This window comes from Trachurus japonicus, chromosome 12 (genome assembly GCF_045865225.1).
Source record: "Trachurus japonicus isolate A0001 chromosome 12, Traja_1.0".
Taxonomy (NCBI): domain Eukaryota; kingdom Metazoa; phylum Chordata; class Actinopteri; order Carangiformes; family Carangidae; genus Trachurus; species Trachurus japonicus.
Genome location: NC_140918.1, coordinates 19,464,148 through 19,480,147, shown reverse-complemented (window position 1 = coordinate 19,480,147; position 16,000 = coordinate 19,464,148). Strand labels below are relative to the sequence as shown.

The 16,000-nt window shown below is 40.2% G+C and overlaps 1 protein-coding gene across 7 annotated transcripts in view; it reads right to left on the bottom strand.

Annotated features, from left to right (window-relative positions):
- Window positions 1-467: 467 nt before the first annotated feature.
- nsmfa (NMDA receptor synaptonuclear signaling and neuronal migration factor a) overlaps window positions 468-16,000 on the bottom strand; it is a 39,273-nt gene continuing 23,740 nt past the window's right edge. For 4 of the 7 annotated variants that reach the window (XM_085793773.1, XM_085793767.1, XM_085793768.1 and 1 more), the window contains 9 exons: window positions 13,328-13,417; window positions 8,990-9,120; window positions 8,454-8,537; window positions 8,319-8,352; window positions 7,470-7,540; window positions 7,163-7,242; window positions 6,304-6,406; window positions 2,031-2,106; window positions 468-969 (listed from right to left, as the gene is read on the bottom strand). In XM_085793773.1, coding sequence (XP_085649899.1) covers window positions 872-969; window positions 2,031-2,106; window positions 6,304-6,406; window positions 7,163-7,242; window positions 7,470-7,540; window positions 8,319-8,352; window positions 8,454-8,537; window positions 8,990-9,120; window positions 13,328-13,417 — 767 coding nt within the window. In that variant the 3' untranslated portion in view covers window positions 468-871. The remainder of the gene's footprint in view (window positions 970-2,030; window positions 2,107-6,303; window positions 6,407-7,162; window positions 7,243-7,469; window positions 7,541-8,318; window positions 8,353-8,453; window positions 8,538-8,989; window positions 9,121-13,327; window positions 13,418-16,000) is intronic. The other 3 variants (XM_085793772.1, XM_085793771.1, XM_085793769.1) reach the window with 1 other exon arrangement.

The window sequence follows — 16,000 nt, the reverse complement described above, 5'->3', positions numbered from 1 at the left end:
TTTGTTTGTTTGTTTTTACCAAAACATAAAGCTCAATTCCTCAAACTGAAGATGCATTTCTAGGGGAGATAATACATTCATTCCAAGCGATGGTGACGAAGATTACAATATCTTGATAGAATAGACAAACAGATTAATTACTTCATGGCTAAAACCTGAGTTATTCCAAAGTATTTCCATATGAAACTGCACAACAATGCACATCAAAAATAAATGATGCATCATTATTCTCATATAGAGTATTATTTGCATGACTAAAGCTATGCTAATATATTCATGTGATATATATACACATCAGTATATGGATTATTCATGTTTATGTATGTCGTCGGGTCTGAGATTATCTAAGAGGTCCAGTCAAAACACAGAACCGTATTATGACAGAATGACTTTCAGCGGGTTTTTCTGAAGCTCTTCAGCCTCAAAAAGTAAAACGTCCTTGCAACAGAGGAGTGATTAAAATGATATTTCTTTTTTTTTTGTACACGTTTGAATTTTCTATTCTCCTTTTTGTTTTCAAACTCAAAGAGGCAGAGAGAGTTGATGTGTGTAGTCCAGTTGTTTCTGCTTGTTTTTCTCTTCTTTTATTTGTATTGTTTCGGCCCTTTTTGTTAGTCTTTGAAACTTACTCTGGAAGCGAGGAAGAACAGAGGCACAGCATGATTTAATTTGTCCTCGGCCTCCTTGTCCTGCCATCCCTCTCCTTCCTCTCCCAGCCCTCTCCAGGATGAAAGCAGGTATGACTGTTTTTATATTGAGCTGTTTGGTCGAGCACTACAGTTGAGCAATGTTCAGTCATCGGATCGGTTTGTACGGGTTTTCCTCGTGGCACTGGGGGGGCTCCTCTGCACCCGACATCCTGGTGTCTTCGTCACAAAAAATCCTCATAGTCTAGGAGTTTGGAGTGCTGGCGCGTCTTCCAAAGCCGGTAGAGGCGGAAGTCGAAGTACATCTCAATCATCTCTTTGCCTTGATTGGTAAATGAGACAGGAAAGGTTTGAAATTTCGTAACAGGAAACAGAACAACAACAAATGGGTGGGATTTTCTTTACTGTACCACCAACAAGAACTCAAAATCCAACTAGCTTTGTTCTGAACTTAGATTGTATTTTAGTTAAGTCTTATTACATTTTTTTTTTGGTAAAACTCAGCCCAGATTCCGTTCAAATGTTTGGATACACAATACAGTGTTTGTCACTGTTGAACGATGTTTCACCCCATGATGAGGTGAAGAGGCTGGATGGTAGATTGCGGTGCGAGTGATCAGAGCTAAACCTCCTCCTGTCACAGACCTGCAATTAACGTTAGTAAAACACAGCCACAGGTTTCCCTAACGAAGTGCTCTTGTCTGGCGAGGCTGTGATTTGTTTCTACCTGTACTGATGTTTGCAAATTGATTTTCTCTTTGTTACCGTCTATATGTGATGGGTAATTTGTAAATCCTCAGGAGAGCAGAATCAATTGTTGGTGCCTTTTTAAATGGACGAGTAGCAGAAGGGGATGCATGTCTCCGTGGTGATGGTTTGATAAAAGTAAAGTGGCTAAAGAAGAAGTTTGGCTCTGTGTCTAACAGACAAGGATTTGAAGTTCTTCCTGGACCAAGAGAAGCCTTTTGTGCCTATTGTGTAGAAGAGAGCATACTGTGTGTCCCTGCTCTTCCCTTCAGTGAGGACAGGGAAGAGTGAGTTTTTTTTTTTTTTAAGTGCAAAATAACTAGACTGCTTTCCCTTCTGTGATGGCTGCTGCACAGTGTGAAATCTATATGACTTTGATCAGTTGCATTAAAGAAAAATAAAGCACATGGAAAATGAGATATTGAAGCGGCACCCAAATAGGGCGGATAAGAAATATATTTGAAATGAGAAAGACAATACAACCATCACCCTGTTTGAATGAATTCGATTTTTCAATAAGGGTACAGCTGCGTGAGTAAAATTCCTACAGGTGTTAATGCTTGGACACGTGGTATTCCACTGCGTCATTGCATAATTAGTGTGTGTGCGTATTTGAGTGTGTTTACTCAGACTCACCCTGTGCAGACAACTCCAGCGGTGACTCGAACTCGACATTATAAGGCCTCATCAGATTCTTCAGTTTCTGGAACAGCTGTCGGGGCCAAGATAAGAGCACAGACACCAATTAATCCCACCGCACTTGGATGCACTCGCAGCAGGGGAGGCCGCATCTTCAGACGCAACACGCACAAACATGTACAAGAGCAACAATGGGTCCAGCTCATTAGTGCCACAGAGACAGACGCACATTCTCCCTTGCACAGGTAACAAAGAGGAGAGGAAATGAGAAGAGAGCAGAAGTTGCAGAGGTGTACACTTTCCCTGCAAGGTTTCATGTGACCTCACATGGAACAACATGGCTAGTCTGAAGCAGAGTAAGATGTCCCACATTGAGATTTCAGGAAATTACAGGGGAGATACAATCAAAGAATTATCTGATCTCGCTGGTAACATTTGTTGTGGCTACACTGAAACTCTTGTATGACGAGAAATTAACAGATAAATTCAGGCTTATGTGACATTTAGTGCTAAAATAATTGGTCAATTATGAAATGATTCTTTAATTGTAGTTTTCTGCGTCCTAAAATGAGAGAATTCAATTTTATTCTGTTTTTAAGCTTTACAACATTGGAAAAGAGCAATGTGAAGACATGACTTTTAGCTCCGGGAGCTTCTGACAGACATTTGTTTTTAAAAACAATTCATACACACATTTTAAAATAGGCCAAAGGAAAGAATAGATCAAGTAATCAATGGTGAAAATAGCCACTAGTTGCAGCCTGAATTACATGATGACTGTTTTGTGCAACAGTTATTTTTTTCAGTTGTCTCTTCTGCTGTTTATTGTTACTGACACGCTGCTGTGCACATCAAAACTGAAGCGCGCCGATTTCTTGGCTCAGATTTAGTCATGAGGGATCTCAATGCCTCCCTGTCAGAGAAATCAAAGGTCAAATTCACCTTTCTTTTTCGCTTTATTTCGTTCAAATGGAGGTGGTGAAGAAAAAGCAGCTTTCATTCCTTGTGTTTGCAGTCCTTTGAAAAAGATAAAAGAAGATGGCTAGTTGCCCGATGTGGAGGTTTGGGAGACGCAGGCAGCATCACTTGTCTGTAGCGCGGAGAGAGCTGCAGGCAAGTGACAAATTTCAAATAATGTGTATGTGTTGCATGTTGGGTAGATTTCTTAGTCCTGGGTGGCTTCTTACGAGCTCTTAGTGGCTGTTATTGTGAGACCGATTCATATTTTTTGCTGACAAAACCAAAACAAGGTGGGAAAATCTCTGAAAACTGGGTCACGCCGCCTCTCTGGCCTGCTCACCTCCTGGTCTCCATGCCCAGCTTTTGTTTCCACCCCTGCAGCCTCCAAACTGTATTTCAAAACAGCTATTACATTAAGTGAAATCCAAATCAGACAAACGTAATGTGATGACAGCATGGTACATGCATTACAAAAAAAAAAAAGGCTCGGAACAAAGACGATATTACAGAGAGAATTAACATCACAAAATGAGCTTTTGTTGTGCTTAACAAACGAGATCCCTTTGATATTTGCTGAGTGATTTCTATTAATCATGCATTATGATTTTACTTTTCAAACAGAGAGGGGGTGGTTTAATTTACCTCTCTGATGAAGTCAACCCACTCTAGCAAGGCTGCAGGCTCAAGTCAATATTTATGAGCTTAAATCTACACTTTATCACATTATATTAGGATTTCAGTGCCCCCAAGCACAACTGCATATATTTGTATGCAGTATGCGGACATACATCACTGGGAATGAAGTTGTGGCTCGCTTTCAAATGTGTATTTAGGAGGGTTTAGCTAAACATGTGCCGTTTGTTTTGTGCTGTCTGGAGTGCAGCATTTGGCAGGATTTGACTGTTTAAAAATGGATTGAATGGGGAATCTGCTTAACAGAGGCAAGATGTGCTGTTCTGCATTTGTTTTAGGGAGGTTATGCAAAAAAAAAACTACAACAAAAGTCTCCATGTATTTTTGGTGTGTAAGTGGAGGAAGGCTGTAGCTGACCAGAATGAAAAACACAACAACAAGGTCACTGAAGGTAACACCTCAGAGTTACATGCAAAATTCATTCATTGTATTTTTTTTCAAAAGTGCTATAATAAATACTATAGTTGACAGGGGTAAAAAAAAAAAAAAAAAGACTATTGGGGCTACACCAAACCCTTAAAAAAAAGGGACACACCCGGTTGCTTTGTATCCATGCTCTCTTGAAACAACTGCATTTGTGTTGGTGTGCCGGGGCGGAGATATCACTGATGTGCAGTCTGTTCTGCAGATTGCCAGACTGTCCATCAGCCCCGGAGAGATCCATTTTATATAACAAAGCGTTTTGGCAGACATGACAGGAACAGACAGTTAGGTCAGACAAACACTGCTGGCTATGCCGTGTGTCTTTGTGTGCATGTTTATCTGGAAGCTTGTTTGTGCGAGTGTGATTTTATTTTTTTATTTTGTTGGTGAGTGTTTTCTTATTTGTTCAGGCCAGGTAAAAGAGAGGTGCAGTGTCACTGAGCTATATCCAGCAATATTACTCAGCGAGATGATAGTCACACAGGAGCATAAAGAGGGAAAGTGGGGGAGACGGAGAGAAGCAGGAGGATAATATGCTGATGAACAGACAAACAGTGATAGAAACAGACAAAGTGAGCATGAATATGAAAGCAGAGAGCAGCAAACAGGGAAATGAGGCCAAAGAGAGGCAGAGAGAGAAAACTGGGCAGGAGGGAGTATGAAGACGGTTAAGATAGAGAACCAAAACTCTATAAATCTTGGGCATCCGGATGCACGGTAACTATTGGTACAGATAATTTCCAGCCCAATATTGGCTGATAATATCGGCCAATAATTATGAGCCAAAATAGACAGATAAGTCCCATAATAGCATTAGCCAATTTTAATTAGCCCACATTGCCTTGATTTTGCTCATTTTCAGTCTGTTTGCCCCTTGAGTTGATTTGAAACAATAATACCTGATGATTTTTGAAGAGTCATAACTGTTTTTCTGGTGATGACGGTTAAATTCGTCTTTACTCACTACATCTTAACCTTTCTTAACCTCAGGTGTATTAATTATGTTATCGGTTATCGGCATTGGTTATGAGAAGGAAGAAGTTATCGGTTATCGGGATCGATGGAAAAAAGAGGTACCGTGCTACTTAAATTTTCAACATGCTATGATTAAAGCTTCAGTTGGTAACAATTATTCAGTCATAGTTGCTGGAACTGTCACTATATTCTGATAGTTGGACATTAAATGGGTAATTTAGGACAAAATCCAACTCCTCTGGCTCCACCTACAGCCTGGAATTTGCCACAATCCACCGCGACCGAAGATTCTCCACCAGTCAGGTAGAGGGAGTACTGTAGGAGGAGCAGCCAATAGCCACTCTTACACGCCGTAGTAAGCTGACGAAAGTCAAAGTAAAGTCCGCGACTTGGTCGGACATTTCAAGACACCATCTTCAGGTCCCTCTCTTCACCTCTGTCAACCCCCCTCCCTCCCTCCCTCCACACACGGGGGTGGGGGCGCTTGGCAGAGGTTCATAAAAGGACCTGACGGTGTATTGTCTTGAAATTTCTGACCAAGTCGCGGACTTTACTTTCACTTTCTGTAGCTTTAAGGTGGAGTTATACACTGAGTTACAGCCATAGATGCCATAAGAATTTCACCTACGTCATATTCTCGGCACCACACCAAGTGGATGCATGGCAGATTATGCAGGAGTGAAGGAGGCTATCTACATGAAAATGGAGGACCCAGCCCTCGACAGAGGAGGAGGTCTACAGTGCCACTTATCCTCCACCTACAACGCTGTCCTTCTGTCCCCTCCCTGGATTTAACAACCATCGACACTTGGCCTCAGGTGACTCTGACTCATTACAAGTGAAGAGCGCTGCCTAACAAGTGACAGAAATGCCCTTGATAATGACCCCACAGAGCTTAAATACCTGGCTAGGTGTCAGACTGTGACATGTATTAGCTTGTGCATAAACAGAATAATAACTTAATACAGTTTATTTAAAAGACCACTGCGTTCAGTCACCTTCTGTCTCTTGACTGTCTACATACTTGCATGCAAGCAACTTTGACTGAGTTTTTTTTCCGATATTTGCAAGATGTTTAATATGGTTTAAATGGTGATCAAATAGTTGTTTGTTTTTTTAATCTCTGTTTTGCGAAAAGCTGCTAATAGAAAATAAGAACCAGGGATTTAGGGCTTTTCTGTGCATTTGCTGCCTGTGTTGTGCATTAGTGTCTGTATACCTTTTCCCCATTGGGGTTGCCCAGGACGTAGCATCCCATTATGTGGATCAGGTTGGGTTCTGGGTTGACTTTGCTCATGAAGCGGCTGAGCCTCCTCCAGAATCTGAGACAGAGACAAAGGTGGTAGTTACAGTATGTGGACGGACCAACTTTTTTCTTTGATTGACATCTCCTGTGAAATTAAACAGGCAACACAAGAGCAGAAATTAAATGACCCTTTCCTCTTTACATGCACCACAGCAGGCGCTCGGTAAAAACACATCTCTAAAACACAAACTCAGAATGTAACTTTCTAAAATATTCTATGTCAAGCACTTGTCACTTTTTTATTGGCTTACTGCTGTGCTTTTACACTGAAACAACCGTTTTAACAGAATACCTTATGGAAGGAGAATTATGGAACAGATTGCGAACCTTGTGTTTATCTTCCTGAAACAAGTAAACATTGACTATTCAAAGCTGGTCCCCTTGGGAGAGATGCATCACTCAAAAGTGGTACATGGTGCTCATACGAGCTCTTGACAAACAAATATAGGGGGGAGCACTGCTGCACGGTCACAGTGGAAAGTCTCTGATTTCATCAGGTGGGAGAGCTTTTGCTGAGAAAGTAATCATTTGAAAATAAAGCAGAGAGCATTTAGATGATGAATCTGTGAGGGTTGGTGAAATTCTAGTAGAGGTAGAGTAATGATGAAAATATTGGTTGTGTTGACCTCAGTAATGTTTGTAAAGTGTAAAGTGGTTGTGTGTTACAAGAAATGAAGAGTGTGTGTTGTCATGTTTGATGCAGTCAGCACAAATGGTCATGAACTAATATTTATTAAACAGAGATGGACCTAGAGGTCCGGTAATAACTCACTGGCTCATGTCCTCCTCCTTTTCTACCTTAGCGAAGGTCGCCACTTTGTTCTTCAGTAAGTACAGATGACCGGGGCCTCCCTAAGAGACACACAAGGGTCAAACACATTATCAGAACGGCTAATTTGTCTCATCCTAATAAATGTTTTCAAAGCTTGGATCCCAGTGGATCTTATTTACTGTGCTCTAGCAAATTATTCAGGGAATTCAATATACAGAGTATGAACATATGACCCCATACATCCCAGATAAACCCTATTCTACAAGGAATACACTTATTATTTTTCTATTTGCCTCCTTTTCCTCACCTGACAAAAGATGAGCATCCTCCAGAACTTGCTTCCTCTCCTGTAAGCTGTGAGCTTCTTCTCTATTTCCTCTGTATGAGAGGAAAAAAAAAGTTAAGGATGATGTGAACAATAGGGACAGAGAGAGAATATATATAGAGAGAGATGGAGAGACAGAGTGAATAGCGAACACAAGGGAATGCTCATCTCTGGAGGGTGAGTTCAAGTACAGGTGTAGTAGTAGACAGTAGAGACACTAACAGAAGATGGAGTTTAAATTATAAATTCAACTGTGAACTTGAGGCAGCAGGAAATGTGACAACAAAGTAAAACAAGTCAATGAAAGGGAGTAAAATGGAAGCTGAAATCTATATGTGTAAATTATCCACTGGCATCTTTTCAATTACTCTGAATGGACTCCAATTTCCATGCAGAGTTTGTTAGCAGCAGCAGAGGATCATTTTCAGAATACAGAAAACAAAATTGAATTCATTTTGCAGGATTTTAACAGGTTCCTCTATAGCTATTCTCATATATATATATATATATATATATTTTTGCTGGACTTGAGATTTGCAGGTGGTTTAGCCTCGAGCTGTCTTCCTGACCTTTAACTCCCACAGTGTGAGTCAGAGTTCAGACTCCCTTCCTCAGGCAAAATGCCGCACAGTTCATCTTATGACTAGTAGAGGTGACAGATTTTCTTTTCTAAGGGGGGAGATGGTATCATATCTTCCATTAATATACACATATGCATATTTAATTTCCCTATTCCCTCACTATTCCAGTTACTGTATGTTAATCACTTAATCTGTTTCAATCTCATAAGAAAATGAAATAGTAAAGATAAGATGAAAAAGGCATACTCACCCAAAATATCATCAAAAGTTGCATGTTCATGGTCCTGAGGAAAAGGATGAAACACGACCATTTAATATTTCAAAATGCTATTTTGGTACCAATGTATTGCGTTGGGCAGCATGTCTGTTTCAGTGTTTAACTCACATAGAGGATGGGGATGATGGAGGGGTCATCCCTGCGAAGTATAGTGGGAACATACTCCGCCTTGGGGACCTTCGAGGAGATCAGCTAAAGGTGAAATAGAAACAGAGCAGGAAGAGGAAAAATGGTTAAGTGGGATGTAAGGAAGATGGGATAAGAGGGAGAGACGTAAAAGAATGGCAGCGAATGGTTTCAGGGGGAAAAATGAGAGCAAAGTTGCAAAGAGCAAACTATCACATCCTCATGCCCTGCAGGGAAAGTACAGCTTTATACAATATGTACAACAGAGAATAGATTCCAGGGAATACACCTGAATATCCTGCCAAACACATAGTTCAGACTGGTTATAATCCTGAAAAAAAAATCTACAAGAGATTATTTTCATTGTGCCTGCCCTCAACATTGAAAAACACAAATTCACACAATTTGCACAAGTTGATGGTTGATGAGTCCTCAGTCTTTATCCAATGTCCTGATTACCATCATTAACATTTGATGAATTACTCTGCAGTCAGATCATTACGATCTTGATCTCCTACCATGATTTTGGGAGGCACAAAGTCGTCTCCCTCACAGGCGAGCCGCTCCATCTCCCTCTCCTCCTCCCAGTCTATATTATCATCGAGGCCTCCTTCATCCAGGGTGCCACAGGAGGTCTGCAGGTCTCCACCTACGAGAGAACATGACACTGACGTTGGGAAAAGGACTTATAATAATAGTGTGTAGGCCAAAGTGTTAGGATTGGAGTGGGAGGCAAGAAAGGTGACAAAGAAAGAGAAAATATGGGGGCGAAGTAAGGCCATGTCCAGGAAGTGGAGAAAGGTGAGAGTAGAGAGGAGGAAAACAGATGGAGCTGTTAATAATGGCGGTGACAGGAAAATGACAGATGGAACAGGGAAAAGGCAGAGACAGCTGGCTGAGGCAGAAAAAAAGAATGACTGATAGTAAGTGTGGCAGCAGGATTTCTGGCATCAACCAGGGCACATTGGGAAGGTCCTACCTGCTTCTCTAACATTTCATGATAATGTAGATGAAACATTACTGTATATCAAGATTATTTTTAAATGTATAAAATGGTCAACTAAATTATATCTCTGGTGATACAAATCATCAGATTTTGTTATTGTGATTGTTGCGTGTCTTTACTTCATGTGAACAGATGCTGAAGTTGTTTATTGTTTGTAACCATGAGGAAAGTGCCAGTCCCTATCTCTGCTAGTTTTACATATCAAATCAGGAACACACCTTAAAGTTATTACATTACACTTTCCACATATCCAATCATGTTCCAATCCTCAAACCTCTATGTGATTTTAATTTGGTAATGCTCTGTTTTATGGTTGCCTGTCAGTGACATTTTATGCATTAATATCATGGGTGGTTTGTACCATTGATGGGTATAGAAGGAAGTCTATCTTTAAGGACTGCGACTAAGTTACCAATTCAGTAATACTTAGTTTTATAGTATATACATAAATTCATGAATACATTATCATAACTCATAAAAAACAGTGTATATAACTATTTCATGTCATTCAAACCTTTAACCTGAGTAAAGTTCACTCATTCCTAATGTATCAAGCGAACTTTACGGTGTAACTAATCACACTAACGATGCTGACTGTCACTCCGCTTTACAGTGACGACAGAACCACTGAAGAAACGTGACAACAATGAGTCGTCTCAAATTAGAGCCTGAATGATATATTTCTTGATATTATTGGAAAATGTTTGTGTCCATTGCACTGTGATGGTCATGAAGGTGTGACCATGAGACGTTGGCTCCTCGGGCTTGTAGTTTAAGTCTGTTTTTGTTGTTTCCTTGTGGCTGTGCCCTACTGTAGTTGTTTTCTTGAATTAGTTTGATGTTCAGTTTGTCTTTACCAATGAACTGTTTTGGCTAACAAGCAACAGGTGTTAGCTAGCCTAGCACAGGCTGTCAGCATTACCTTGATCTTGCCTGAGCACTCAGCAAGAGAAGAAGTACAAACTGAGTCGCACTAATTACTCCACATAAATTCTTGTAAATAGTTTTAATCCTTGTTTGGTTAAGTGCTTCCCCAATGAATGTTAATTAACTCAATCACCATTTTGCAATACTGTAGTTTAATTACAATGTGATTATGAAGCAAGGGGTAATTATTGTATAGTGTATGGTAATAATTATATTACCATATACGCAAGTTCTACATTGTGTTTTATACATACATTGTGTTATTAATTAATCTGCATTTGTTCATGTTTTTAACTGCCTGTAAAAACATCCAGCTAAATATAAAAATATGAAAAGATTCTTATAAAATGTCTGCTAATGTTATGTTAAAAAACAAACATAATTATTGGCCAATTTTTGAACTCTCAAATATGCATGTTGGTATCTGCATCCAACCTCAGTGTCAGTAGAGCTCTAGCTTAGATACTTGGCCCATAGGTTTTCTATACAATTCGATAAAACACCATCCGTACACTGAATATACTAACAGGGAAAATGACTGTTTGAAGAAGAACAGTGGGTGAAAAAATGGAAATGGTGAGTAAGACTAACAATTAATGTCACTCCTCAAGAGAACAATACCTTTCCCTGAGGAAAAAAGGAAGGAGACTGAGGCGTCAACCACACCATTAGACTGTCATCAACAGTTCATTTTGTCTTTCATCACAGTCTGATACCCAGGAACACGGACGATGGAAGTGCAGAAAAAACATAAAACCACAAACCGAGACACTGACACAGACAAACAGCACATGCTAACGGTGTGTGTGTTCAAAGCCTTTTAGAAACACTGAGATGCGTTCTTCCTATTGACATTTGTACCAGCAGACACACTCAGACTGAGACACACACACACACACTCCGGGAAGACATACTCACAGAGAGAGAGCATCACAAAGTTGAAGAAAGACCCACGGTCATAGGAGACAGACGGACAGGGTCAGAGTCAACAGCAGAGACAGTCAGTTTGTACGTGTGATTGTGTTTCATGTGCGAGTGTCTGCAGATTTTCTGTGTTAGACGTCCTTGACCCGTCAAACCCCCGGAACTGAGCTGTGAAACTGTCAAGACGAAATGTCACCACTACACAACACAGAAGCGCACAGAACATACAGCATCAGCACTCTGGTACATCACGTGTCCTGCTTGGCATGTGGCTGCAGACAAAATGGAAAACGCTATGAAAAGTTGCTTTAACTCTCAAGTAACTAAATCACCCCTTGAAAACATTAACAGTATGTGTCACTATGCCAACATCACCACTGACCTGTTGACATGTTGAATCAACATATCGGACATAAAACCACACAACTTGGTCTATTAAACAAGGAAGGGCAGGAAATTTAAAGCTGACTGAAGCTGACGGCAGCGATATGTTTCACTTTGTGTTGACTGTGTGTTTTCGTGCTGCAACATCTGGAAGCAGTCATGTGATTTGTGATCAGCGACTGTTGAAGGTTCAAATATTTTTCATATTAGCAGTGAGATGTATTAGGCAAGTAGTAAAGAAATGCATAATAACAAATAGGCTACATGTTGTTTTCAGATGTAAACCTGGTCCTCCACTGATATGTACTGTAGTGGAATAAAAGTAGTGAATAGTACAAGATAGGGGTGGAAGTCACCACAGGCCCCACAATATATTATCACAATACTTACAGTACAATATTATTGTAATTCTAAACATATTGTAATAACATAATGTGGTACTATTTTATAACCTTTTTGCAACTGCAAATTCTGTCCTGAGAGGAAAACTTTGTCAGCATCTGTTTCATCCATTAAGATAAACTTTATTTCACAGGATTGTCAAACAAACAGATTGACCAACACTCTCTAATACTTTAGGGCCAAAAACTTCAATTTGTATTACATAATAGCAGATTAATACTTGGTATAAGTGCATTCATTCAATATTGACACAAAAAATATTGTAATACTATTGCCGTATTAATTTTTCCTCCCATCTCTACTTCGAGTATACTTCCTTGCACCTAGTTTAGTCTTGCAGTTGTCGATATTTGTCATCCTTTACATCAAGAATTTGTGTTTGTTCCCAACATTTAAAAAAACATCAACATATAGAACTTTTTTTTTCATGACTGACGTTGATGAAACAATGACCTCCCTCCAGCTCATGCTCGTAGATCATGTTGACTCCAAGCCCACTTTTTTTATGGCTGACAAAAGCAGCTAAGTGGCTTTTAACTCCATATGTACCACCTGTGTATAGAAAATAATTAATGACAAAAGTACTGAGTGCTGAGCACAGAATAAACTTGAGCTGTAATCAATCTCTCGCCTGTCGAGATGCGGTGCGAACAAAGGCACACATCAGTAATTTACGACTACACACGTCGTGCAGTTCAAACTTCTCAGTGCAGCTCGTCTGGCACTGGCAGGTCATAAACACTTGAGAACATGAGCAACAACTTTTGACAGACGTCTCATTTCTGCATCTGGCAGGGTGGGTGATGTTTCATTTACATTAGTATCAGTTGCAGTGTGGTTCAGGTTAGTTTACATGTGCATGTGAGGAACGCACACTGATGAAGGTTAAGATAAAACTCTTGCTCATATTAACTAATGAAATTCCTCTTGCAAACTTCAAACCTCTATAATTTTCATAATATTGCCTTTGTATGCTCTGAAAGCGTGTTCTGTTCGTGTTTAATTAAAAGCTCATTAAGGAACATACATAAAGTTTGCTGTATGTATGGAAATGTGGTTTGGTTAGGGCCTACTTCAGAGTTAAAGCCTTAATTTTCACCGTTTTTGTCTCGCCTTGGCAGTTTTAAGAAACAGTCTGTCAGCACATGTGTGGATCTGTGTGTGTGTGTGTGTGTGTGTGTGTGTGTGCATGCATGAGTCTGTGTTAACTCACTCTCTCTGGGTTCATGAGGAGAGTCAGTCTTGACAGGGGTGGGGTCGCTCCAGGAACGGCTGAAACTCTTCGATCTACGCTCAGCGAACGCTAGTACAGGCGGGGGGAAGAGATAGTCACACACACACGCTCGCGCACACTCGCCGCACCACCAACAAGCCAGCGAAACTGTCCGCTTCCTCTATACACTCATCACCTAGAACACATAGGAGTGCAAAGGCGGATGCAGCTACAAACATAGTGTATGTACAGCGCCATCCCTCCTCTGCACAAACGCACAAACAAATGCCTGCAAGTACAAACTGTCCGACAGACACACACACATATACAGAACGCAAACACTCGTAGGCTACATCCATAACATATAAAACATCTATCTGCTCATTTTCTTTCTATCCGATCATCAGTTTGGATTTAAAATGGACTGTTCTTGTTGCACAGATTTACTGAGCTACAAGTCTTCTCTGCTGTGGACAGTAATCGTTGTGCTCTTGGAATATTTTTAGCTGCTTGAAAGTATTTGACACACTTAATCAACACTGTCCCTCAAGGCGCCATTTTTCAGTTTTTCTTTTTTATAAATATATTTTTTTTACCCTCTAATGCTGCTGCGTTCATCTTGCTGCTGCTGATACCATCTTGTTCTCACAAATCCTTTTAGAAATAACCTTTGTAATTGTATCAAAACCTCATGTCCTTGTATTATATTATATTTTGTGATCTCGATATCACTACTACAGTACTCTGTTATATAAACTAGAGTTTTGTATTATGTAGTTAGAACCAGATTTAGATGGTGTTTAATATCTCTTAATCCCCTCAGTGTTGATTTGGCCCAGTTTCACTTTTATGTTCTATTTATTTAATTTACTACTTAACTAGTACTGCAAGGCGAGGCAAGAAGTGGTTTTAATGAGAATGATACTGAAGTGGAAGGGATGTCTCGCCTAACATCTCAGAAGAGTGTTCGGACTATAAAATATCTGATATTGCCTGTTTGCAATAACCTGACTAGCAGCAGCTGCATCTATCATTTCTGTCATTTTTGTGGGCGTGGTCAAATCCCGTTGGAGAAGGACTTGCTGAAGTCTGGAGGCAGGAACTTGCCAACCAGAAGGGGAGCAGAGTTTTTTTTTTTTGGACTTGGTGCATCGTGAATAATCCTGGGATCTTTGCCGGATGACTTGCTATAGCTGGCTTCAGACAAGCCTGCATGTCAAGCTGCCCTGGACTCAGCTTCTACAGATCTTCTGAGATCAGTCATGATACTGCACACATTATCATACCCCAATGTGCAAATGCTTGTGGAAATCGTACTTATGCATTAAGGGAATTACGTTAACTTTGTAAGTGGTGGTATCAATGGCTAGTATCGGAGCTCCCTGGTTCAGTTCTGTGGCCACAGGGGACTGGACTGAACCGATGCAGCCCTGCCAACATGTTCTGTGGCCACGCCAGGTGCGTCACTTCACCCAAAAGCGAGGTAGAGATGCAACAAGAATAAGTAATTTGAAGAAGAAAAAAGCTCTGGGAGAACAAGTTCCTCCTCACAGCAGGGGAGAGTCTGAGAAGTGGAACAACTTGACATTCGTGTCAGCATCAACAAGACTTTGGATCTTAGTAAATGTCTACATCGCAAAAATATGCCAAGCCACACATTTGGGGAGTTGGTCTACGCAGCGATCGTGACATGTTTGTGTTTTAATTAGGCCCATGGTTGTCAGGGTCAACAACAAGAATCCACTTCTGCTGGGCCTGACTCATCTCTAACTAACAACCTTTGTTTTCAAATCCAGAATAATGTGATAATGGTGTGTCCATTTTTACACACCTGACACAGTCATGAGCCACTTTACCTCACCTATTTCCAATCTGACTAACATAGTTCTGGTCGAGTGAATAATGACTGGGACAAAACTTCACAAACTCCATGATTTTCACTGCAAATCAGAGCTTTGCCAGATTGGTCCACCAGATGGGAGTGCTCTGAATTTGAAGTCTCGAAACATGAGACAATTGGTTTCTGTCGATTTGATACGTTTTGTATTGTTAGGAGAATTTCTTCTTTGCCACCTAAATGCTGCATCTAATGTTAAATAGAAGGGTAACCTCGATTTTATTCATACAGACAGAACTAAACCAATTCACCCTTATTTGTCCTTCACCTTTTACTTTCTAATGTTAAAAACAGCGGACAAGCCAACACATCAGTCACATGACATGACTCACACACTCACAGCAGTGAATCCACATAAAACTCAGACCAAAGACTCCATAGAGAAGGATTGATGTCTTGCATTGACACTAGGGCTGCCACAAACGATTATTTTGATAGTCGACTAGTCACCGACTATTTTTTTCGATTAGTCGACTAATCGGATCATACGTAAATTGAATGTAAAACATACAGTTTATCGCACCAGCATGCAGCTGCTCTTATATACCATCATTAGCTTTCAGCTTGAAGTGTTTAAGGTATATGCTAACTAAAATTAAAGACAATTAAGATGATAGTTCATTAAACTTTTAATGAAATATGCAGCTTTAACTGTAGCATAAAGTGCAAACAGCTCAGTAAAATAAAGATAAGGCACTGGCCTAAACAACACCAAAATAAATACTTAAAGGTTTTATAGGTTTTTCTTTCCTTCATTTGTCTCTGGCATTTAACAG